Source organism: Botrytis sinoallii (genome assembly GCF_014898435.1).
Source record: "Botrytis sinoallii strain Bc 23 chromosome Unknown BSIN_031, whole genome shotgun sequence".
Lineage (NCBI taxonomy): Eukaryota > Fungi > Ascomycota > Leotiomycetes > Helotiales > Sclerotiniaceae > Botrytis > Botrytis sinoallii.
The window spans coordinates 124,694-148,771 of NW_024066058.1; the positions used below are offsets into that span (position 1 = coordinate 124,694).

General features: G+C 38.5%; 7 protein-coding genes across 7 annotated transcripts; 4 read left to right on the forward strand and 3 right to left on the reverse strand.

The window, feature by feature from the left end:
• Window positions 1-365: 365 nt before the first annotated feature.
• Window positions 366-2,333, forward strand: EAF02_011302 (uncharacterized protein; the record flags this gene model as incomplete). Its single annotated transcript, XM_038907349.1, has 9 exons — window positions 366-593; window positions 649-694; window positions 744-774; window positions 827-877; window positions 926-1,101; window positions 1,158-1,249; window positions 1,340-1,862; window positions 1,925-2,086; window positions 2,167-2,333. The coding sequence occupies 9 exons, from the start codon at window positions 366-368 to the stop codon at window positions 2,331-2,333; spliced, it is 1,476 nt and encodes a 491-aa protein (XP_038752829.1).
• A 2-nt stretch (window positions 2,334-2,335) lies between these two features.
• EAF02_011303 (uncharacterized protein) lies at window positions 2,336-2,739 on the forward strand (the record flags this gene model as incomplete). The annotated part of the gene is given in 4 exon segments (XM_038907350.1): window positions 2,336-2,342; window positions 2,362-2,465; window positions 2,578-2,617; window positions 2,630-2,739. The coding sequence occupies 4 exon segments, from the start codon at window positions 2,336-2,338 to the stop codon at window positions 2,737-2,739; spliced, it is 261 nt and encodes an 86-aa protein (XP_038752830.1).
• Window positions 2,740-3,073: 334 nt separating this feature from the next.
• EAF02_011304 (uncharacterized protein) lies at window positions 3,074-4,932 on the reverse strand (the record flags this gene model as incomplete). The annotated part of the gene is made up of 5 exons (XM_038907351.1): window positions 3,074-3,366; window positions 3,442-3,841; window positions 3,895-4,238; window positions 4,298-4,474; window positions 4,533-4,932. 5 exons carry the CDS (start codon window positions 4,930-4,932, stop codon window positions 3,074-3,076), a joined length of 1,614 nt encoding a protein of 537 aa, XP_038752831.1.
• A 730-nt stretch (window positions 4,933-5,662) lies between these two features.
• EAF02_011305 (uncharacterized protein) lies at window positions 5,663-7,222 on the forward strand (the record flags this gene model as incomplete). Its single annotated transcript, XM_038907352.1, has 6 exons — window positions 5,663-5,846; window positions 5,897-5,953; window positions 6,009-6,076; window positions 6,127-6,194; window positions 6,250-6,534; window positions 6,628-7,222. The coding sequence occupies 6 exons, from the start codon at window positions 5,663-5,665 to the stop codon at window positions 7,220-7,222; spliced, it is 1,257 nt and encodes a 418-aa protein (XP_038752832.1).
• Window positions 7,223-8,079: 857 nt separating this feature from the next.
• On the reverse strand, window positions 8,080-9,248 carry EAF02_011306 (uncharacterized protein; the record flags this gene model as incomplete). Its single annotated transcript, XM_038907353.1, has 3 exons — window positions 8,080-8,191; window positions 8,294-8,581; window positions 8,653-9,248. The coding sequence occupies 3 exons, from the start codon at window positions 9,246-9,248 to the stop codon at window positions 8,080-8,082; spliced, it is 996 nt and encodes a 331-aa protein (XP_038752833.1).
• A 539-nt stretch (window positions 9,249-9,787) lies between these two features.
• EAF02_011307 (uncharacterized protein) lies at window positions 9,788-12,736 on the forward strand (the record flags this gene model as incomplete). Its single annotated transcript, XM_038907354.1, has 4 exons — window positions 9,788-10,258; window positions 10,316-10,491; window positions 10,553-10,862; window positions 11,438-12,736. 4 exons carry the CDS (start codon window positions 9,788-9,790, stop codon window positions 12,734-12,736), a joined length of 2,256 nt encoding a protein of 751 aa, XP_038752834.1.
• Window positions 12,737-13,260: 524 nt separating this feature from the next.
• On the reverse strand, window positions 13,261-15,471 carry EAF02_011308 (uncharacterized protein; the record flags this gene model as incomplete). The annotated part of the gene is made up of 2 exons (XM_038907355.1): window positions 13,261-15,053; window positions 15,117-15,471. The coding sequence occupies 2 exons, from the start codon at window positions 15,469-15,471 to the stop codon at window positions 13,261-13,263; spliced, it is 2,148 nt and encodes a 715-aa protein (XP_038752835.1).
• Window positions 15,472-24,078: the final 8,607 nt, after the last annotated feature.

The window sequence follows — 24,078 nt, forward strand, 5'->3', positions numbered from 1 at the left end:
GCAAACTGTACAATTGAGCTCTCTTCATCATCTCTTCAATAGTTGCTAACATGCTACCTGTCCACATATCACAGCATGAGCAGCCGTCCACTAACTCGGATTTAGTTTACAAATCCTTCCACTTGTTTTAAGATTCATTGGAAAAATAGAAAGACTGGTAGGGAGCGGGAATTACTCCGTTTAAAGGCCCCGTGCGATCTGAGCTATGGATGTTCAATCCCGTCGCAAGGCAACGGCGCAATGTAATCACTCCGCCCCCGTTCCACTTTAAATGTACTATGCACCAAAATACTTAAAATAGCTACATCCTGTAGCACAGTATGCGTTTTCGTGATATCGGCTGTTCTTTTTCTCTTTCCGCTAATATGAATACTCAAGAGTCGCCAAATCGAGACATCTCACATCTCGAGTCGATTGAGAAAGGGGGTGTCCCTGAAACAATTTCTACTGATTCTATTGGTGTCAGAAATGGCGGAGAAGATTTGGATACAATCGAGCAGCAATATGTCACGGGCTCGAAACTCCATTTGATTGTATTTTCTTTGACTCTAGCTTGTTTCATCATGACATTGAGTTCATCGGTCCTGGCAACGGTTTGTGAATAAGTCTTTATATTCCATGATTTTTCTTTACTGAACTTCATGTTAGGCTGTACCAAGAATCACAAGTGAATTTCACTCTGTGGAAGACATCGGTAAGCTGCCGTGCTTACGTCCTTCATTCTCTTGACTAAACATTCACAGGATGGTATGGAAGTGCTTATTTGCTTTCAAAGTGAGTTTGCATCTTCATGAAAGAGAGCCACAGTACTGATTCTTGCGCCTAGCTGCGCTATGCAACCACTAAGTGGCAAATTTTATACCTATTTTCGCTCAAAGTAAGACTTGCAACCCCTCACAACATTCAAAACCTACTGATAGTCTAGTACACATTCCTTTGTTTCCTTGCAAATATTTGAATTGGGTGCGTTAATCTGCGGTGTATCAAGAGACTCAGATATGTTGATTGTAGGAAGAGCAATTCAAGGATGTGGTGGATCCGGTGTTCTTAATGGCGCTCTCACGATTCTTGCTGCTGCTGCTCCTATCTCAAAACGACCAAGTATGTATTCTCCCACCCTTCTTAATGTGTACAATTAGTTCTGACTCACATATGAGTTCTTATTGGTATAATAATGTCTACTGCATCTATTGGACAGGTGATTGGACCTCTTATTGGTGGTGCATTGACTCAACATGCTTCTTGGATAGTGAGTAGATTTAGTGCTCTTCTGGTTGTTCCTTACTAACAAATATCTAGTGGTGTACGCATGCATATCCTTAATCATTCAAGAATCGAGATAACCCTAACACGTCTAGGCTTCTTTCTCAATCTACCCACAAGTTTTCTAACCGCTCTCGTCATCTTTTTAATTCATATCCCCAACATTCATAACCCTGTTCGCACTTCATGGTCTTCAAAAAAGAAATTCCTAAACCTCGATCCATGTGGTTTTGTTCTTTTCACTCCTACCATCATATCATTTCTTCTAGCTCTCGAATGGGGCGGCTCTTCATATTCCTGGTCATCAGCTACTATTATCGGTCTGTTTTGCACCTCTTTTGTTCTCTTTCTGTTATTCCTCTACTGGGAATACAGCTTGGGAGAAAACGCAATGATCACACTTGATATGTTGAGAAAGAGAATAGTGTATAGTGGATGTTTGACGGGAATGCTTAATCAAGGAGGTTTAGTAGTAATCTCATACTATCTACCGGTTTGGTTCCAGACTATCAAAGGAGTTTCGCCTACAGAAAGCGGGGTGAGAACGCTACCGACTTTCTTGGCCACTATTGGGTGTTCGATTATCGCAGGGAGTTTGGGTATGTTCTTTCTCCGTTGCATCGATTGAATTAATCCAAGAGATATGACTTACACGCGAAAGTTTCTCGACTTGGATATTTCACCCCCTGGGCAATTATGGGCTGTGTGTGTTCGGCTATCGGATCTGGTTGTATGAGTTTGTTTAACGCCAATACTGGGGCGGGGCGAATGGATTGGCTTTCAGATCTTGGTTGGTGCTGGACGAGGAATGCTTTCTCAAATGGTATGTGCAGACTTCTGTTACTGATATCTCTTATATATACCCTAGATCCCGTTCTTTCTTCCTAAATTATCTCTAAGCAGTCACTAAAATTCCGTTAGCCCATAACAGCGATTCAAAACTCTCTCCCCGCCACAGATATTGCGATCGGCTCATCTCTCGCTACCTTTTCCGGATACTTCGGCAGCGCAATTTTTCTATCCTTCGCCTGAACAATCTTTACAAATTCTTTGACGAAGGAACTAGCTAAGTATGTACCGTACCAAATATCGATGCAGAAGCCATAATAGCAAGTGGCGCTACAGGATTGAGGGATTTGGTGACGGGCGCGGAGTTGGAGAGGGTACTAATGGCATACAATGAAAGCTTGATCAGATGTTTTGTGAGTCGCTTCTTATTTTGGCCCGTCAGCTTTTGTCTTTTAGGCGGATGTGAGAGGAGTTTTTCGATATGAGTGATGGATGTGAATGAGTAGCTAATGAATCATATATTAGTATCTTGCAGCTGGAGGATCAGGTGCAGCGTTTCTGTGTAGTTTCTGATTAGGATGGGGAACAGTGAAGAAGAAGAATAAGCAGGAAGGAGATCAGGAAAGGGGAGAGAATCTAGCTAAAAGCAACAATCCGGAGTCCACGGTGAAGGAGGGAAAAGCTTGAAAGTTCGGGAATCTCAGGACCTTGAATTCTTCCATGGAATTTTAAAGGCAGACAGTTTGTATGAACAGCATTTCAATTTCATGAATAGGATCTACTCAACAAACTTAGAATCACATCTAATTCAATTGGGAATAGACAAAATTCGGTTCTCATCAGGTAATTCTGTTAGCTTTCTGAGAGTTTCCACCTGAATATATATGAGGGGCACAGGTGTCAGTGATCCTAATTACATAACCAATATACATATCCATCCCTCATCCCTCACCCCTCACCCCTCTACCCACCCCATTATCTTCCATTAGTAAAGCAGTCGGTCCACCCACTCATTCCACTCTCATCTTTTCTTGAAAACTAATTCACACCTTGGAATTCCGCTAGTAAAATGATCCTTGACATTGCCAAAGAACTCCTCCTCGTCAAACTTTACATTCTTCGGGAACATTACCTCGTACTCAGCGACCGATCTCCCAATCACAGAACGCAGTTCCATCATTGCGAGACCTTTTCCGATGCAATTGTATACACCTATAGAGAATGGTAAGTATGCTGACTTATTGATAATGAGATCCGAGCGAATCGTCCAACGCTCCGGAATGAATTTGTTTGGATACTTGAAGTTACGAGGATCTCGAATTAAGAGTTAGAAATTCAGCGTTTAAAGAGCAGAGAGTAATGGCGGATTATTGAAAAAAAACTACTTACCACGGTGAAGTTGCCAGGTTGCAATACTAACAATTGTGTCGCCAGGTATATATACCGTTCCAATAGTCAGTCCTCCCTTGGGAGTGACTCTCTGAGAGTTGAATGTAACAGGAGCGTACAATCTCAGTACTTCTTGAATGATACCATCAAGTAATGGAGTCGATGTTCCATTGCTATATGTACCATCTTCAAACAGTGGTCTCAGCTCTTCAAAGAGTCGAGCTTGATATTCAGGATAATGGGCAAGATGAATGAAGATTGCCGTAAGGGCTGATGCAGTAGTATCACTCCCTGCTCCAATGATTACGCGAGAATCGCCGTTGAGAAGAGCGCGTCCAGCAGGAGTATTTTCCGTATGCTGTATGAGATGACCTACTATATCTGGCTTAGGGTTCTTCATCTGTTGAGTTATTAGCCCATCTATATTTGATAGGGAGGATCTGGAGTTCAAACATCTCTTCGTGCCTCTACCTGAGAAGCCGACCAATCATTAAACTCCTTCATTGGCCCCCCAAGAAAGCTTAGCACGTCAATAACTGTGAACATCCATGGAATATGAACTACCGCTCCAAGAGCAGAAATACCAGATTGAATATTATCGAGAACTTTCTTGGCTGCAGCTGTTTCCTTCCCATTCAAGAATTCAGTGTGGATACCAAATGCCAATGCACTCATCACATCGTAACTGTATTGAACACATAACTCATTAATTACTAATGGATCTTCCCCCTCTTTCGACAGACGAGCAAGAAACGATGTGGTGAACTCTGCGATGCGGGGTCCATAATCAGCGAGAGCTGGAGTTTAATCGTCAGTCACATGACATCCGAAGAATAAAAGTGGAGAATCCAAATACATTGTTTGAAGGCCAAGTCCCAGATCTTTCTTCTTTTTCTGTGGAAGTCCGAGTCTCTCGTCGTATGCAAAGATTCTGGGGATGTCGAGCCATAGAACGGTCCTTTATGCAACTTAGATGAAGCGCCAAGAATCACACTAATGGCTGCAGGATCGAAAATTATGAGTTCGCGAGGTCCTTGACATTAATTAGCTTGGGATGAATCAGAAAAGTTACTTCTTTTGAATGTCATTACCTGTCCTGACATAATCCCCATACTCCTCCTTCAATTGTCCAGCAACTTGGTACCACCTGACTTTCGATTCGATGACTTTTCCCAGACTCCAAAATTTGGAGAGTCTAGCACCAAAAGGACCGGGGAAATTTCGTAGCGGATGGAAAAAGGCTCGATAAACAAGGATATTTGTCCACAGCGAAAGGATGGTCGTCACGACAAGGCTAGAGGCAAGTCTTTGAGCTTGCCAGAATGTTAGGATGTCGACATGGCTATCATATTGAAGTAGTATCGAGAGAACAATGTGGGATGCTATGACCGCAAAAAGAATGGAGAACGGATAACGATCGAATTCCCTGTTCCTTACGATATTGTGGAAGAATGCACCTGCTGCAATGGCTGTGATGTACAAGGTCGACATTGTTGCTATTGGTGACGGTTTTATCCAACGAACAACCTCGTTGGTAGTTTGCAACGAAGAAAAGCAAAAAAGAGGGAAAAATCAATCATGCAGCGATAACTTGGACCTCGAAATATGTCGTCCGAAAAGGGAAGGTGGAGAACGTATGCACGTAAGCATGCACGTTGACAGTAGGCTCTCTTCCGTATGGAAGAGCGTTGTGAGTCGTGACCTTTTCTTTTCTTTATATGACGACGAGCGTGTGGGGTCTGACTACTTTTGATCATGATCTATCTGGCCGTTGCATACTCGTAGTCTAGAATTTATTTTCTTTTTCTTCTTGCAATTCAGCTCGTTTTCATTCAAGTAGTATCAATGACTATTGATATTGGTAAAATTCGTGAATTCATTTCCCGATAACTTAGGTTATGTAGGAGAGAAATATGAGCTCCACATCGGGCCAATCATACATACACTTTCAGCTACAACCCATGTCGTTATTCGCCTGCCGAGTCCCGGGTCTCACAAACTCTCAAATTCTTTTTTGGAAAAAGCAGTATACTCTGCATCCGACCATTAGACTGTCATCTATTGGAAAAGGTTGGTCGAATTCGGGATGCCGACAATGATGATCAAGAATCGAAGTCGTTTCTTGTTCAGACATATAGTCAAGAATGTGTCCTCCTTTGAATCTACTTTTCATCGAGTATGAACATTCTTTCAAGCAAGATTCAAAGCACGAAGAGTAAATATGTCAACCGGACTCCTTCCAGCGCCCCCTGGTGTAACACCAGAATTAAATCCATCTGCTCTGTCAAGTACCCAGGTGGCTTTCATTATTGCATACACCATTACACTTGGTCTGGCTAGTAGTACTCTTGGTATCCGATTGTACACAAGGATTAGTATCATGAAATCTTTTGGTTTGGATGATGGTAAGTTTTTTGTCTACGGCGGTCGACGAGGATGCTGATCTGGGATATAGTTGCGATTATTCTTTCATATGCATGTTCAATAGCATATTTTGCTATTACTGTCGATTGTAGGTGATGGATCAATTCGCGGAGAATACAATAACCATGCTGATTGATGGATAGGCATGAGATTTGGATTCGGTAGACATCTATGGGAAGTCACCGCTGAACAAATGGCCCTCTATCTTACGGTTAGTCAATGCCTCTCAATTCATACCCCATCTTTTACTCACCGACCTAGAAACTCAGCCCTATAGTATCTACCTACGCTTGGGCCCCCGCATTCACCAAATTGTCCATTCTCATCCTGTAAGTTCCTTCCATTGGTAATGTCAAAAAAGTCCTTGAACTAAGTACTCCCAAGCCTTTATCGACTCAATCCAAGCATCTATTTCCGTACAGGTTGTTGCGTCGTCGCCGGGATAATCATAATCTACACTCTCGCCATATCTCTAATAATAGCTATTCCATGCGTTCCCACCAATCCCGCGAATGGTGCATGTCTCAACCAATGTGGGCTCTGGCAAGCAATCTTCAACATTCTTACAGATGCAGCCATTCTTATACTCCCATCACATATGCTATATCTCTTGAAGCTGCCGTTGAGGCAAAAATTGGCGGTTGCATCGATTTTTTCGACGGGTATTTTGTGTGTTCAGCCCCTCTCCTTACTCCTCAAACACTATTTGAGAAAGCCCTCTCACTTGTATCTGGAAGACTTTGCTAACATAATTATTGACAGTGTAATAATCATCTGTATAGTCCGCATAACATACATCATGGCTCTTCAAAATAATCCAGATGTACTGTACACTCAAGGCAGAGCAGCAGTATGGTCGTTCGTCTCCCTCTTTCTTTTGCTGTTCTTCCTTGATCTTCATGCATCTAATCTCCGACTTCCTGCACTCAAAATCTCAAAGACTAACCCAGACTGCACCACCAGATCCGTGGAAATAAACATCGGCATTTTCTGCAACACCCTTGTCGTTCTCCGTCCTTTCATCCGTCAGTACTTTCCAGGTCTCTTCTCATCTCACCTCATATCCGACGATCCTCGTCAAACACCCGATCCGGAAGCAAATATCGAATCTAAAAAGCGAAGAATTGGGAAATTGAGGAAGAAGAATTCGTTAACTCTTACAACGATGGATCATCAGATGGACACAATCGATAAGCAATCAGGAATAACGAGGGAGTATGAGGTAAGTGTTGAGAGAAGTGGTGGTGAGGGAACTAGTGATGAGAGTTCAGGAAAAGAGAAGGAGAGGGAAGATGAAACGGAGAGTATGGAGCAAATGATTATGCAGGTGAATGTAGATGGAAATGATAGATTGTGATGGGGAGATGAATGGGAAATTGATCCAATCGGTCACTGGTAGATATGAAAAGAAGGAGAGAGAGTTCATGACCGCTCACAGACAGGGATGAAAGAGTCCCAAAATTGCCTCTGTAAAAACAGCAGATGGTCTTACACATTCGCTCAATACATGAGCTTCAACAAGATACAAAACAAGGAACACCAATAATTTCCTCAAAAAACCAATGAGGATGATGGGCTCTTGGGGGTTTTCAGAAAAACAGCATGAAAAGATACATTTGGATTGAACGGGTTGAAAATAGACAAAGGACGAAATATTAGGCGTTTGGTTGGGTAATAGTGCGAGTTGTATATTCTATGTTAAACGTTTCGCATGAGTACTTTGTTGTTTGAAAATGAATGGGTATGCAATAATTTTGGGTATATTTGAAAGAATGAATGTATTTCTATGGCAAAGAAAAAGAGGGTTGATTTTGCATTTTGGGTGGTATCATGGGCTTCGTGAGACTGGTGTGAAGAATTAGATTCGTTGCTGAAAGATTTTGGGATATTGTAATGTGAAGTGGAGTGACTGTTACTCTTTCTGCGAGTACCTAGGTGTTGGGTAGTGATAACTTTTGTTCATAAATTTTCTCATATGCCACTTGGCGAACTTCTTTCAAGTCTGATTTGATTAGGTATGTTTTTATCGATTCTCGAAGTGTCAAGGATAGACAATTAACAGTAAGACGAGAGTATTATAATCATACTATATGTATTCTCAATATACCCACAGATCTATCTGCGCCACTCGACACTCTAACAGAACTCCGAAACTATACAAGTAAATCCTTCTTTCCAATCCTTCACTTCCTTGTTGCCTCGAGAATCCTACCACTAGATGATTGAGGAAACACCAGGTTGGATTTTCTCCAGCTCCCTAACTAGTTGTTCCCATACCTTCTTCTGCAACTTCATACCCTCGGGTCCTCTTACAAGTGGACCGGTCCTATACTCGACTTTAGCAATGTTTAATTTCAGAACAATCTATCATCCACTTCCACACTCCCTCATCACTGTCCAAAAATATAGCAAAAAAAGAGATGCATACTCAGCAATCAAACAATCAGCCATATATTTCCCATGACTTTCTTCCCCCGCCGCAATCCCCGCCACCAAAGCTCGACTTCCTACTTCCGTGCTACGTGCAAGCAGAGTACTCAAGAGCCAATTTTTGACTCTATCAAATCCCGTATTTTCGCGAAAGAAATCGGATTTGCACGCTCCGGGCGTCATGCAATTGACAATGACAGATGGAGATACGGAATCCGGGTCACGAGTAAGTTTCTGAGCCAGCTCACGGACTCCGAGCACTTGGAGAAGTTTCGTGGTGGAGTATCTGGTTATTGTTAGTATATGGGTTTCAGAATGGGGATCTTTGAGTGAGGGTAAACTGGAAAGATGGCTCACCTTTCCAAATCTAGTTCTGATGTTTTTTCGTTGTTCAACGCCTTGAAAATATCCTTCTCTTTCCTTTCTTTGAACTTGGTAATACAATGCAAATCCGAAGCCACAATTGATATTCTAGGCTGGATATTGAATTCCTTCGCTGACTCTTTCAATTTTGGTAATATCCCCAAAACTAATTGAAAAGTGCCAATTACATTCGTCATAACCGTACTTTCATATCCTTCCACCAGCTTGAAATATTTCGTCATGATCCCCGCATTAGCAAGTACGGCATCAATTCTGGGGAGTTTGCTGACTTTTGCGCAGAAAGCTTGAATAGATGATGGAGATTGCATATCCAGAGACCAAACTTCGATGCTGGACTCTGAACGACCGGTGCTGGCTAGGATGGATGCTTTTGCGGCTTGACCTTTGGATTGAGAACGCACGGCGAGGATTAGAAGATGGGCATTGAGACGGGAAACGTGACGAGCGGCTTCGAGACCGAGTCCGGTGTTGGATCCGGTTATAATTATGGTTTCATCAGTGAAGTCGCGGGTTGGGATAGGGAGAGTGACGAATAATTGAGAATAGAGAAAGGAGGTGAACCAGCCCATGATGTTGATTGAAGTAAAAATGTAAGAAAATCAACCAATGTGTTTGAGCACGAAAGTCACTGCTCGACTCTGATAATAAGTATAGAAGTCTATAAAGGTAGATGAGGGATAATACAACGAAAACTGAGAGAGGTACGTCGTTAGGTATACATATATATATGTACCAATAACAGGCAGGAACACAGTGGAATCATTTGCGTCATTATATTTCTTTTCGTACAACTAGTACTCTTACAAACACAAATTAACAATCAAAAGCGGACGAAAATACGGACGATATGTCTGAGAAGTACAATGAGTCTTCAGCTCGGACGCTTATGTAAGAGTTTGAACCAATTAAACAATGCTTCGGACGAAGTTCAATTTTGTGCTTGTGATCTAGTCCCGACAAGGCTAGTATGCACTCATACCCCTCCTGATCAATCGCCCAACATTGGACGGTAGAAGTATCGTTGTTGTTTATAATCAAAACGATCTCTTTCATCCATCATGGGCGAAAAATCATCCGGAATCCATCTTTCAAAGGAATCCACGTGAAAATGCCACCTCAATCTCATCCCACTCTTCAAAAGGGCATGCGAAAAGGAACACGCAGTTGTTACGAATGTCGGAAACGAAAAGTTCGATGTATTTTCACGAAAGAATCTGAGATATGTGGAAATTGTGAATTGCAAGGTCGAAGATGTACTGAGCAGAGAAGAGAATTGATTCAAGCAGGAAATGTTGATACGAGAGAGAGTCTAAGAGAGAAGATTAAGAGACTTGAAGCGGTGATTGAATATTATGGTAGGAAGAGTAGTAGTACTGCTCCTGATGAGGCGAATAGGAGTTTGAATATTGACTTGGGAGATGTACGGGTGGATAACCTCAGTTCGGAGTCTACTCCGTTAGAACTGGGAGCGAAACGTACACCAGCATCTACCCCATCGTCACTTGAGACTCCAGCTTCAGTTGATGAAACTTCCTCTCAAGATATCGATCCCATCGTAACACTTTTCCATAACGCTATCGTGAGCTTTACTTATTTTCACTGTTCTCAACCCTTCAGCTACTAAGATACCGGGTAGTGGAGAAGCCATAGCTCTGATTTAATTCCTGAACGCATTTCTAAGGTTGACAAAGCTGAAAGTCCAGCGACTGCGAAGAAACATATTCGGACTCGCGAATCATTACATTCTGGTCTTATTCCCCTAGCACTCCGTGAAATAGTGGTCAACGCAACATGTTCCTGGTGGTATACATGGTAAAAGCATTTTTGACTCCCAACTATTACCTAGTCCTCGTTACTAATAAAATCCCAATAGGCGACCACTTGGTTCCATGCTCCAATCATCAACCGGTGACGTGAATTCAACACTTCCAGATTTTATACTCTGGGCTCTTGAATCACCTGATCCTTCGATAATTGGTATAGCAATACTTTGCATTGCAGTTTGTCTTCAACAATTAGATACTAGAATCCATCAGTATATTATTCGTCAACTTCCTTCCTTACCCGGTACACTATTTCAGGAACACTTTGAAAAGGTAGAGAGACTTATTGTAAATGATGGGGATTATGCTAGTACAAAAGAGGGTATTGAGACGGTTGTTTTTGCGGCCAAGATCTACAGTGTGTGATTTCGATTTCTCTTTTTTGTGATTGAGAAGCATGATCTTCTAGATTCCTATTTCTGGCAATCATCCGTATTTTGACACCGAAGGAAATTTCAGACCAGATCCCTGATTCGATAAGTTTTGAATTCAGGAGAATTGAGCTCTGGGCCGGAAATTGACTCATTGAGAGTTCATTGACTCTAGGTTTTGGTTTCAAATTCCCCTCAGAGAATGAATCTGCGATAAAAGTTTTTCGAGCGCTGCGAGCTGAGGGGGTCCGGGAGCTTGACCCCATAAATGACACTCCGCTGGCCCTCCGGGGACCACTGCCGTGGAGGCAGACTAGGAGATAGAGAGTAAATGAAAATCTCAAATGTGGCAGATGAAATCTTAGTTCGAGTTTCTTCTATACGAGACTGTAGGAATGGACTTCCAAAACCCATATTATCTTCTAAGCATTTCTCGAACTCCAAAATTCTCATAATTTCCTCTCAACTTATATACCGTTCAAATCCGATAATACTGACTTCCTCAGTGAATCTCGGTCTTAACAGAAAATGCTGGATTTTAACCCACCAAGCAATATCCTATAGCCAACTTCTCAATCTTCACCGTCCACATCTTTCCACCGACAAAAGTCCCATCGAAAAAAATCAAAGAATACAATCTTGGCTTTCATTATGCGCAGGAGATGTATATCTCTCACTTCTTCTTGGACTTCCTTACGCTGCAGATGGTCGCACTATTCCTACAACTCACAATCAAGAAAACACTACCGCCCAATTCCACCACAACCTGATAATTCTTTCCTCAAAGGTCATCGATCGAAACCAACGCGGCCTCCACCTCTCCACCTCTCCATCCCACACACCCAAAACATCCAAACCTCCCTCCACACCATAGCCCAAACCCTCCCCCCCTCATTTTGGGATCCCCAAACCACCCTCTCCCAAAACAAAATCTCCCGCCCAGAATACCTCGAACAAATCGCCGCTCAATGTTGGTACTACCACCTCCTCGTCCTCCTCCACATGCCCCTCATGCTACAATCCATCCTCGATCCCACCCTCGAAACCCACCGCACACAATGTCTCAGCGCCGCACGCAATCTCCTCCGAATCTGGCACATCATGCGCTCGGACATCCACAGCGCATTCGAAATGGTAAAACTCATCGACTACCAAGCATTCGTCTGTTCCACCCTCTTAATCCTCAGCATGCTCGGCTACGGAAGCTGCGAGAATGGAGAAACAGATGAAAATAGAAATGAAAATGAACATCACGATCGAGAGTTGCTCGCGCGTACGATTGCAATGCTCGCGCAAGCGGGAGATTCACTCGGGAATTTGGTCGCGAAACAAGCGGTGCAGGGATTGGAAAGTTTGCTGCAGATGGGGAGGGGAAATTGTCCGAGGAAACAGGGGCGGAAGATGGGGGAGGGTGAGGATTTATCTCTGGGAAATCCGTACGCGAAAATCGTGGTGCCGTATGTAGGTGTGATTACGATTTCGCCGGGGGAGTATTATGAGAATATTGAAGCTGCGGTCGATGTTGTTACGGGAATGCAAACGGAAATGCATACTCAAAATCAAACTCAAACTCAAAACCAAAGTGCCCCATTTTCATTTTCGCTAGAAAATAATCCCAATCCCAGTCACAATCACGATCAATATCATGAGGCATTGCGAAACGGAGATGCATCGAATCATCATAATACAAACACACGATATGAAGAGCCCGGTACGTCTGGAGAAGCGAGAGAAGTACCGGAAGATACACAGGGACAGAGACAGATACAGATGGAATGGACATCGATTGATTTTGATTGGGCGAGTAATCTGACGGCGGGGTTTGAAGACGATTGGGCGTGGTTGAATGGGTTGGGAGGTTGATTTTGGGGTTTTGTTGTTGTGATTGTTGTTGTTGTGGGGGATGAGTGGTTGGTTGGTTATGAAAGGAAAGGGAGGGGAGAGGAGAGGAGAGGAGTGGCGAGGTTTTTTTTAGAGGGGGGGGGGGGTAATCTGGGTAGTTGGTAGAATTTAGATTTAGAGAGTTAGTTGGTTAAATGGGTAGTGGCAAAGTGCAATGTGGTATATCGATTGTATCGTTTAGATGAAGTTTATTTATCGAAATAGATTACATGTAAACACGATCACGGTACCTAATGTAGATACTTATTAGAAAGTGTACCGACCGATGAACCGGTATTCAATTTAGGTTATCGAATAGAAAAATAATATATTTTGCTTTTATATCGTAGGTAATGGAGCTCTTCTTCATTACATGTTTCTATTATTAGCATGGGCGTTTTCAATCTCACGACACGCACACTGCAGTTTGTGGCAGTTTCACCGCTCTGATATTGAAGCGAGAAATTAAGGAAGGGAACAACCACCTCCCTCGTGAATTTTCAATATTACCAGTTGTACATTTCTGATGTGACTTCGCTTGTCAATGAAAAGAGCGGAACATCATCCTCTGTCGGCCAGTCATCGGATAATAGGGCATCATTTGCCGAAAAGAAGTTGAGAGGTAAAGAAGTAACTTGTGAATTATCGTGGAGATGATAGTTGTGACCGCCAGAGAATTGTCCAGTTGATATTTCTGACATGGTATTCATCGACTCCTCCTGGAAAGTGTTTTCATTGAAAGAAGACGGCGAAATTGGTTCGACAATTCCCTGTTGGCGGAGCATATTCGAACGGACGTCTACATTCGAAGCCTGTTCCGGGGATCGACCTCCTGAAGAATGTCGTATGTCACCAAAGACACTTCGAACTTGCTGGCTACTGGACCGCAAAAATTTGCTGTCCCTATTATGAACATAAATTGTCGTGGCGTCTTGCAGGAGCTGGCAGATCTCCGAGTACCGAGCAGATTGGGGATTCAGTCGTCCAAAATGGTTTAAGATTGCAATTCCTCGTCTGAGCCCTATGCTTAACGGCCAGCCTCTTCGATCAAAATCATCCAGGTAGGCAAGTCCAAGACATAGCACCGAAATAAAGACACTGCTGATTATGAAGGGCTGACGTTGAGGCATGTCTTGTCCGTAAACAGTCTCATGAGCCACATCTATACCTTTGATCGCCGAGTCAACACATGCATCTGCGTAAGTATTGAAGTCCGTATTAGAGGAAGATGGCGCCTCGCTATGGCTGAAGTTTCCAGCATTGTGGCAGACCTTGAAAGTGAGAAATGGTCGAGAGAGTAGGATGATCGAATAATAGTATGCGATTTTCACATGTCCACGACCAAGTCGGTGAGAAAACCCAAAGCTTTGGTTTGCAACCGGTTCATCCAAACCGTCAATCTTAAGCATACGAGGTAACGCTTCTGTCCATTCGCGATGTTGTCTTGAGATGCTTCTTGCCAGATCGAGCGAGACAGCTCTTCTAGAGTACACTTCTATTAAAATGCGTTCAAAGACGTTGCATATTCTGAGAATGGCGGAAGTGACCTGCGAAGGCACATGCTGGCTCTCTCTGCTGGCGAGTTGATCTACCGAAGTCCAGGGAATATTGCAATCGGTGTCTGAGGTGGCAGGTGGCCTTCCCATCGATGCACTGAGAAAAAGATCACAAACTCGTAGAGTCTTCCAGGTCCGCTCTCGGGATATGCCCTCCTGCGGAACAAACGCAACGTTTGTCTCATGGCGGTGAATTCCAAGAGCATAAGCAGCTCTGACTGCCACTCCTAAATTAGTGAAAGCCCCATTGCTTCGGCATGCCGCAAGCATGTAGTAGGTGATCAAGATGAACGACTGGACCGTCAACAAACTTGGGTCGTCCAAAAGTGTAAACGTTGCAATTTGACGACCGTAACCAAAACACTTCTCGGCAATGATCTCGTCTGATTCATCTCGAGCTCTTCCTTGTGCCCCGATCGCGAGTGCAAGATAAATGATGGGCGACTCCAGCTTTTCTCTTCGTGAAGAATCTTCGATCCAGGTCGGCAGCTTATCTAACAACCATGAGGGGTCAAAAAGGTCCATGATACCACTTACGACTTGAAAGAACTGGTCTGCAAGAGAAAGAGCTTCAGCAAGATCGAGTAGAGGTTCGTGGACATTATCAAAACGAACCGCTGGCGTGGTTTCGATCATCAGGTGACGCAGGGGATCTGAAGTGAATTCACAAGGGCCCACTGCAACCATCACAGCTCTCCTTACAGTCTGAAGAAAGGACAACGAGGCTGATTCGCCGACATAGACTAAACATGGTCAGCAAACGTTGACCACTTTAGCTCCTGATTTAGAGTTGAACCAAGACATACTAAATCTACCCTTACTGTTACGCAGCATTCTGGAGACTTTGGGCTCGGGCGCCGCATTCAAAACCGTATTGTCGCCTTCATTGAGAGTTTCAGACGGTGCGAGATCATCAAGCTCACACAGTGCATGATGATCTTCCCTTGCGCTGTGGTTGCTGCTGCCTCTGTCCTCGCACAGAAGAGGCTTTGCATCGTCTGGTGCCTGGGTTTTTGTATACTGACAGGCCTCTTCTCGATGTCGGGATTTACACTGACCGCAGGGAGTACCGCCACTACACTTCCCCTTGCGTCTCTTGCAGCTGTCACATGCTTGTGCTACTCGTCTTCGACGTAGTGGATCAACCTTGTTGCGCGGCATCTTGGAACAATAAGCGCCAGGCACTTTTGAGATTCATTTCTGGTGTATGAAAGTGTTTGTGTTAGGTGGTGATTTGGCTAGATTGCATCGAGAATTGCGGGGGGAGCGGGGTAGATGCTGCGCCGCTATAGGTAGGATAGACAAGCTCACTGTCTCAACCAAAGTGGCCGTGATTGGACATGGTAAAACGAGGGTAAACATACGTGTGTGAGTTTTGAAATAGCTCTAGGAAGTCGCATCTGTCAACTTTACAAAGCTGATAAGCCATTGGCCGTAACGACCGTAGCATAATTACCTCGTGCATGGCCGAATTAACAGCCATTTAACGTCCACCAGGTCTGTGCTTCTATACACCGGCACTTGATCGGCATTAGTAAAATTGCATAGTGCGCTGTGATATACCAGAAATGATTTGCTAGAAAGCTCTTGTTTCCATGGAAATTTCGAGATATGTGCGGACATGAAATGGCTGTTACTTCGACCGTGGATAACTGCGTGTCCCGGATTGGGTTGGAGTGGATTTTGCGGAGTATCCGCAAGCACCTAGTCTAGCTTTCGCCGACCCTCCGATGCTAGGTTAAATATACCCTCAAGTACTCGCTTTTAGCCCTGTTTTTAACACTAAACACATATAAATCACTAGACTACATCATATTTACATAGCCTAATTGATACCCTGTATTAATCGTGCTATTTGTTAAATTTATCTCAGTTTTTTTTTTCAGAATTATCATAAATCATAAATTAATAAAGTTATCGTTATATTCACGTAGCTATATTAATAAAGAAATTTAAACACTCGATTTATTAGATTTCAATGAAATTTAATTAATAGTATTAATATCTCAATATTACAGATTCCCCTGTCTTTATTACAATAACATAGCTAAGAAAACGCAGTTGAGGCGTTGTACGCCGAAAGTGCAAACCCGATAACATCACTCCTCGCGCTGGAAGGGGTGAAGTCTCTTGCAGGATCAAATCCCATCATTGTGAATACACCTTCAGACCTTTATGCTCGTACAGCTGTTCAATACAGAGCATTCTTAAGTGACTTCTGTTTTGGATAGGTTGGAATAGCACTTCATCATAAGCTCTGTCACACATTAGACAGAAGCTTCAATTTACCACATTCCGAAACGCATACCATCGTCCTTCCTCAAATTCTAGAATACAACGCGCCTTCGATACCGAAGATTATGGAGTGACTTGCAGAAGTCCTGCCTGAGAGCAACGGGGATGCTATTCATGGTCTTAATGTGTTACTGCGAAAGCTTGATGTTAAACGTGGGCTTGCAGACTTTGGGTTCAAGGAGGATGATATTGACAAGGCAGCCGATTTCGCCGTCAAAAGCTCTTACTACAACCCTTGGAAGATTGAAAGAGGAGCTATTAGAGAATTTATCGGGAGGGCATACGTGGGCGAGGACGTAAGAGCGGACTTTTAGTTGAATTGACTCATGTCATTACTCACTTGAGCCTTCTAGAACTATCAACACAACTTACAACTCAAGGAAAACCTTTTCAAATGCTCTTGTCAGGACTAATTGTGTTTATAAGACACAACGTTGTTTAAGCTTGAAGTATTCAACAGGAGACTTCAAAAGGTTATAATTCCCGGAAAAGTTCTTTGAATCTGGATCTGATGTCTAATATCCGTTCCTTTTGCCATGTATAATCTAGCACCACCTGTATTATAGAATTACGAGTATTTTCGGAAGTGATCAATTGATTTGCTGATTCGGAAATTCGGAAGGCACTATTCCTCAACTGGGACCAAGCCAAGACAAGACAAGTTGCTGCGATTTGTTCTTGGCCCATTGTCTGGCTGATGAAATTGCAATTTGAGATTGACCAGGGTAGCGTGGCTGCACAGCATCTCTTTTGCGTGTGCGTGATAGCGGGGCGGAAGTGGTACAGTACCATTCTGGACGCTATCCAGTGCCAATATTCTGTAGGGATTCCTTCGCTTAACGTACTATACCCGAGGCGTTTGAGGGGAAATCAATAATGGAAAGCCTATCACTATCCTAGCCCTATATTATCAGGAAAGCCGGAAACCCACTTTTCCGGGCTAGAGCTGCTTCTGTGGGATATCTAGCGATCCAGGTCAACAGGTCGATTAGAGAGATAGTATGTTGAGCTGTTTTGATTAGATAATTCAACACAGAATCTGATGGTATGATGTCGTTGAAGCTCAACGAACCCAAGCTATTGACCCTTCAGAAGAGAGTTGTTGTACTTAAAGGCAAGTCAATAGCAATCTATCAGTATTATTTTAAGTTCTACACACAATTTCATAACTAGCTTCCAAAACGTGACTTCTCTGTGCTGCATCAAAAACACCTAAACGTTATATTTTAATTTACAATAATGTTTGATTTGATTTGATTTCATTTATGTCCACCTTCAGTCTAAGACTATATAGGATGGCTAGGTCTTTAGAGACTCTAGTAGATAACTTTTTATTCTACAAAAATGAATATATACAATTTAGGGAAATAAAAACAAATGCTGGGGAATAGTGCCCGCTTATTATACGTATTGTATATAATAAAAAAAATTATAAAAATCAAGAAATTGTAAGGAAATCAAAGCCCTCTTTTATTTCTCTAATTACTTTTTCTTCATTCTTTTTTTCTTTTTCCTTTTCTATTACTATTTCTTCCTCTATCTTATCTTGTATGAGAGCCCTGACCAGATGCCATGCTTTTATGGTGATTTTGGTAATATTGATAAATTTAATGGCTAATTCAATATCTATTTTTGTATAGAGTAGGAATTGTATAGTGATTTTAGATAATGATATATTCTTGAATATTTCTTTTCTCTTTGCTTTATATATAGAACAACTAATAAGGAGATATTGTGAAGCCTCAATATTATTATATATATATTTGTTATTAGAGAGTTTGAATCGGTATAAATAAGATTTGATATATTTATGATCTAATTTGAATTGAAAATATGTGCTAGTAGTGTTTCACTTGATTTCACTTAATAGCTTGATTTTCAATCCTATTTTCTATAAAAATAGCTTTGAATAAATCAAAAAGAATTGATTTGATCTGAGTTTATATTAATTAAAAGTAAAAAGCCATTGATTTGAATCATACTCTTTGATTATTATACCTAAAAGTTTAAAACTTGTTTTGTTTGAGATAGAATGTATTGTAATTGCCTCCTTTACTAGTTTATCTACTAGCTCATTTCCTTTTATTAAAGTATATTCTGAAACCTAATTTAGAAATATTTCAGCTCCTTTTGCTTTAATAATTTCCACTACTTTGATTATTCGAATCTAATAAACCTATCCAAAGTGATCTAATGGTATTTTTAAGCAATATAAACCAGCTTGATTATCCAAATATATCTTGAATTTGTTGTTAATACAGGCAATTGTACTAGCATATTTAATAGCTTTAGTAATCCTATAAAGCTCTTCATTATATATTAATTAATTACTATCAATATTTAATTATTATTAATATGAAATTCGATTGTTTGATTGTATTGTAATTATACCTATATCTATATCTATTTCTTTTTTCATAAAAGAAGTATCAGTATAAATATAGATAATATTCTTATCTCTATGATTGAAAACGATATTATAAAGAATAGCAATATCTTCTTTTGATAAATTGCTAATATTAACTCTAAAGAGAATTTCCTTTTTCCATGGGGGAAAGTTGAAGTAAATAATCTTTTCAAATAAAATAGGATTGAGATCCTGATTTATTGATTCTCTAATTCTATCAAGTTGAATTAATTTATATCGTTTTCTTTGAGGAATAGGGATTACTTCCAAATCGGTTTAATATTGAGCTGATATTTCTTTTTCGATATTAATTAAATAGTTTGGCGAGAATTTAGTTAGACGAAATGTATATTGCCTAATATTTGAATCTAATTGAATTTTTGGGGGCTTTAGGCCTACTTCTATTTTTATTGGAAGGATTGGGGCTGTTTTGAAGACTCCTAATATCTTTCGAAAAGCTAGGTTTTGAAGCGATTGTATTATATTCTTGAAATGAATTTAATCTCTCCACCAAATCATTGATCCGTAATCAGTTATACTAGTTATATATACTATATATAATTATCTAAGGGCTTTAGGATTAAGGCCTTTTTCAGTATTAGCTAATCGAGCCATTCGATGGAAGGCACCTTTCACTTGTATGATTCGAATATTAACATATTGATCGAATTTGAGGTTTGGGTTAAACCATATTCCCAGCCATCTAATGAGAGATTGGGGTACAATTATTTCCGAATTGAATAGTGTGATTGGATATTTTTTCGTTAATTTGAATAATGAAAAGTGTATTAGCTCTATTTTTGCCAAATCGAATTGGATTGTATTTCTAGAACTGAGTTTATAGATTTGTTTTATAACTCTCTCTAAGATTTTGATATTCTTTTTTCATATAAATAAATATATGATTAAAGCAATATTATTTATATAGGAAAGAAACTTAATTGAATTGGGTAAAAAGAGCTCTCTAATATATATAAGAAAAAGAATTGGAGAAATCGGGCTGCCTTATGATATTCCAATCGAAATTGGTTTGAAAGATTCGATTTGATTATTAAAAGATAGTTTCAATTATCTTTATTAAAGAAATGAGGCTATCCAGACTATTAGATTTGTGGGTAGTTTTAGTTTCTTACAAATATCTAATAATCGATTTCTCGAAATGTAATCAAATACTCCCTTTATATTTATAAATAATATTGAGGTCTTTTTATTAGCTTATTTGTTTCTTTCAATTTCTATAGTTAGTAAAAGTGCAGTGTTGATTGCTGATTTCTTTTGGTGTTCTTCTATTTAACTCTTATAAAGAAAATAAATTATTTCCATTAAATATCCTAATTATTGAGCTAAAATCCTTTTGCTTATTTTATCCAGGCAATTTAAAAGTACAATTATTCTATATACTTTTGAAAGGGAATAATTTGGTTTGAAAGCTTTCTTCAGAATAGCTCCTATGGCTTGTTTCTAACATTTTGAGTGATATTCTAGATTAATAAATTTACTAAAAAAAGTAAAAAAGGTTTATAGGATTGCTTTGTAAGCCTTTATAATAATCTCTTGAATAATTTTATTTAGGCTAAGGGTTTTTCCTTGGATTTTGACTGAACAGGTATTACTTAATTCGATTTAAATGAGATTAGACTATTTCTATTACTTAGATTATTTATACCCTTCCCATTATGGTTTTGGGGTAATAGAAGAGGGTAGGAATAGAATTGATCTAAAAACAAAGCATTTTTTTTTGAAAAAGCTTTTTATTGTAATATCCGGTATCCTTTGATCTTGAAAGTCTTTAATATAAGCCATTACTTTAAAAATTGTCTTTATATCCTCCTTTTCTAGAAATTTATTTTAATAATCCTTTTTTGTTATTTTAATAGTTTGAAAATACTTGTTTCTAGTAATTCGATATCTTTCCTTAAAACTATAATTCTCTAGATCTAATTTAATTTTTTACTTTGCTTCTCTTAGCTCTTTTCGGAAATCTTTTAATTTAAATGTCCACCATAGTTTGGTCTTTTTGATTGAAATAATTTTAGATATATACCTTTCTATTGCTTTTTGAATAATTTTAATAAGTTTGTTTACTACTTGATCTAGAATTAAATAATAATTATCTTTGTTTTTTAAAAGATTTAAGGAATCCTTTTTGGTTGAAATAATTAATTTTAAATTAAACAGAATAGAGGAATATAAGGATTCCGATTTGAATATTGATTTGAACTTTTCCCAATTCACTAGCTTAATATTGTATCTAGCTATCAATCTAGTATTAGAAATACTTAGATTTTCTTTTTCTTTTAATTCAAATAATATTTCTGTATAATCAGATCCTATATTTGAAAGCATTTGCCAATTGTGAATTTGAAAAAAGATTCCCTCTAATACTAACGTTAAATCAAGAATATTTAAATTAAGAAAATTAGTTCGATAAAAAGTATTGATTTCGGGCTTATTTAAAAGAATAAGATTCTAATCTTTAAATCATTCAGCTAATTAATTAGCGTTTTCGCTTTTCTTTAAAAAAGGATCCCATTATAGGTGATGGGTATTGAAGTTGTCTAAAAGGATGATTTCTTATATAATAGATATATTATACAAGTACCTTTCGATTATGAAACCTTTCTCTTTAGTTTGATTAGCTTTATTGTATATATTAATAATTTGAAAGGTTTTATTTCCATTTTGATAATTGAAAATCTGTATATCAGAATCTATTAAAGAATCGGAAGCTAGATTGATTATAGCTTGAAGAGTTTTTGATATATATAATAATATACATAACCAATAATTAAAATTGAGTCTTGATAATGTTTATATAAAATTGGAATGTATAATAGATCTTGAATTTGAATAATCGATTCCGTTTTTAATAATTCAAGATTCTTAAATTATAATGAGGTTGATATTAAGTTTTATTACAAACTATAGAATATTCTCTATAGCTTATAAACTCCAATTAAGATTTATTTAAAGAATTCGAATATTAATATGATTTATTAATAAATAATATTCGATTTTTATTAAATAGTCTAATAGATTTCATATATTTTCGAATTTGCTATATAATTTCCTTAGCAATTCGAGCATTTTACTTTTAAGTGTTAATAGAACTTTTCTTTGATATTATATATCATATACAAGTATACTAATATAATATACTTGCCTCTATATAATCCATAGGAAGGGTTTCTTTTATAATGAATATCCTAATGCCCAAATCCTTGATATTTCTGATATTATATAATTGATTTTAATTTATAGAATTGTTTTATTCTTATACTACTTCCAACAATATATAATCACTTTCGAATAACTAATTCTATTTCTGATTTTATAGCAAAAGTAATAATAATAGCACTCTCTTATTAATAAACTCTTCTAAAGATGGATATAAGCCAAAAGGGAATTCCTATAGACTTAAAGTCTAGATTGAAGATTTTGATTTCGTTGAGTATAAGATTCATTCCTTTTGTATCTGAGAATTCTTTAATTGGGATTTTGTAAATAATAACTTTGTGCCATTCTTAATCCTTTTGGATTCTTTCAAATTTGATAATATTATTCCAAATCGCTTTCTTTTCCAATAAGAATTATGATGTAAAGAGATTATTTATTATAATAATAATATTATTATTAAAGGATATAATTACTACTTATCGTACAGGACAATAGCATATCACGATGGAGGGGAATGATTGGACAATAATGGTATAAGTATAAGAATGTGTATATCTCCTCATCTACAGTTAGAACTGATCTCTTCTCATAGAGAAGAGATCGGATTATATACTGGGTGATCTTCGGGTACCGATCACGGGAGCGGTGATCGGTCCTGCGGCCGATCCGGTTATCGTTGTTCCGCTCCGGAGTATTCTATATAATGAATACCTGACCATCACATGATCTGATCCACGTGGTCTACAACACCGTTTCCGTCACACTACTACAATAACTAGTCCTTTGATTTTAATCTTTTGAAAGACTTCATTTATTTTGTTTCGAATAATTAGAGGGGAAAAGGAGATAGGATTTAGAAAATCTGGCTTGATTAAAATAATTCGTTTTTGAATAAAGTTAGATTTCTTTTCTACATTAATAGATATAATGTTTTTCTCTTTAAAGACTAAATTCCATTCTCCTTTTTTGAAATATCAGTGTATATTGGTTTCAATATAGTAATAATAGTAGTAGTGAGCAAAAGAGATTTAGCTAATGCTTTTGCTTATAATTCGATTTTGTATGTAACAATTTTCAAATAAGTGATTTAAGAGATAATAATATTAAAAGCTATAGTAAGCTTTCTCTTTTCAATATATTCTTTAAAGATCTTTAGGAGATCTAAAAGCTTGGATTATTCTTTATATAATTAAGAGAAAAAGGAAACTAGCATTATAAGGTCTCTAGCTTTCAAAATAGCTTTTTTAAATATATTTAGATTGTTTTGAATTCTAGAATGTTTATTCTAATTATTAAAGGATATTGTAAAACCTTGTTTTTTATTCTAATTAAATATATAGATAGTATTAATTATATCTTGAGTAATAAAAAGATTATTAAATAAATTAGACTCTTCAAATCTTTTTCCAGAATTAACTAGCTGATTAATTAATAGAATAGAGCTAGAGATTTCGAATTGAGGGTTTTCAAAAAACAAAAAAAAACTTAAAAATATTAGAATACCTAAAACAATAATAGAATAAGTATTTGGTATAATAGAGGCTTCAAAAGAAACCTTTATTATAGCTATATCCCTAAATGTTAATAGATTGTTAAAAAAACTCATATTAAGAATCTTATTCTTATTCTAATAATTCAGAATAAGAAAATTTTACACGAATTTTCGTATATATTTCATGTTCAAAACGCTAACAACAATAATATAATAACTATTAATCAGAATTATTAAGGGATAATTATAATCAATTTGATTTAATAACTATGATCTAAATCGATTGCGAACGGATTGTATTTCGAAGAAAAAGTTTCCTTCGAAATTTGTTGTGTGTTACAATAATGTTATTAGTTCGATTTCAATGCAAGTCAAAATAATATTATATAATAAAGAA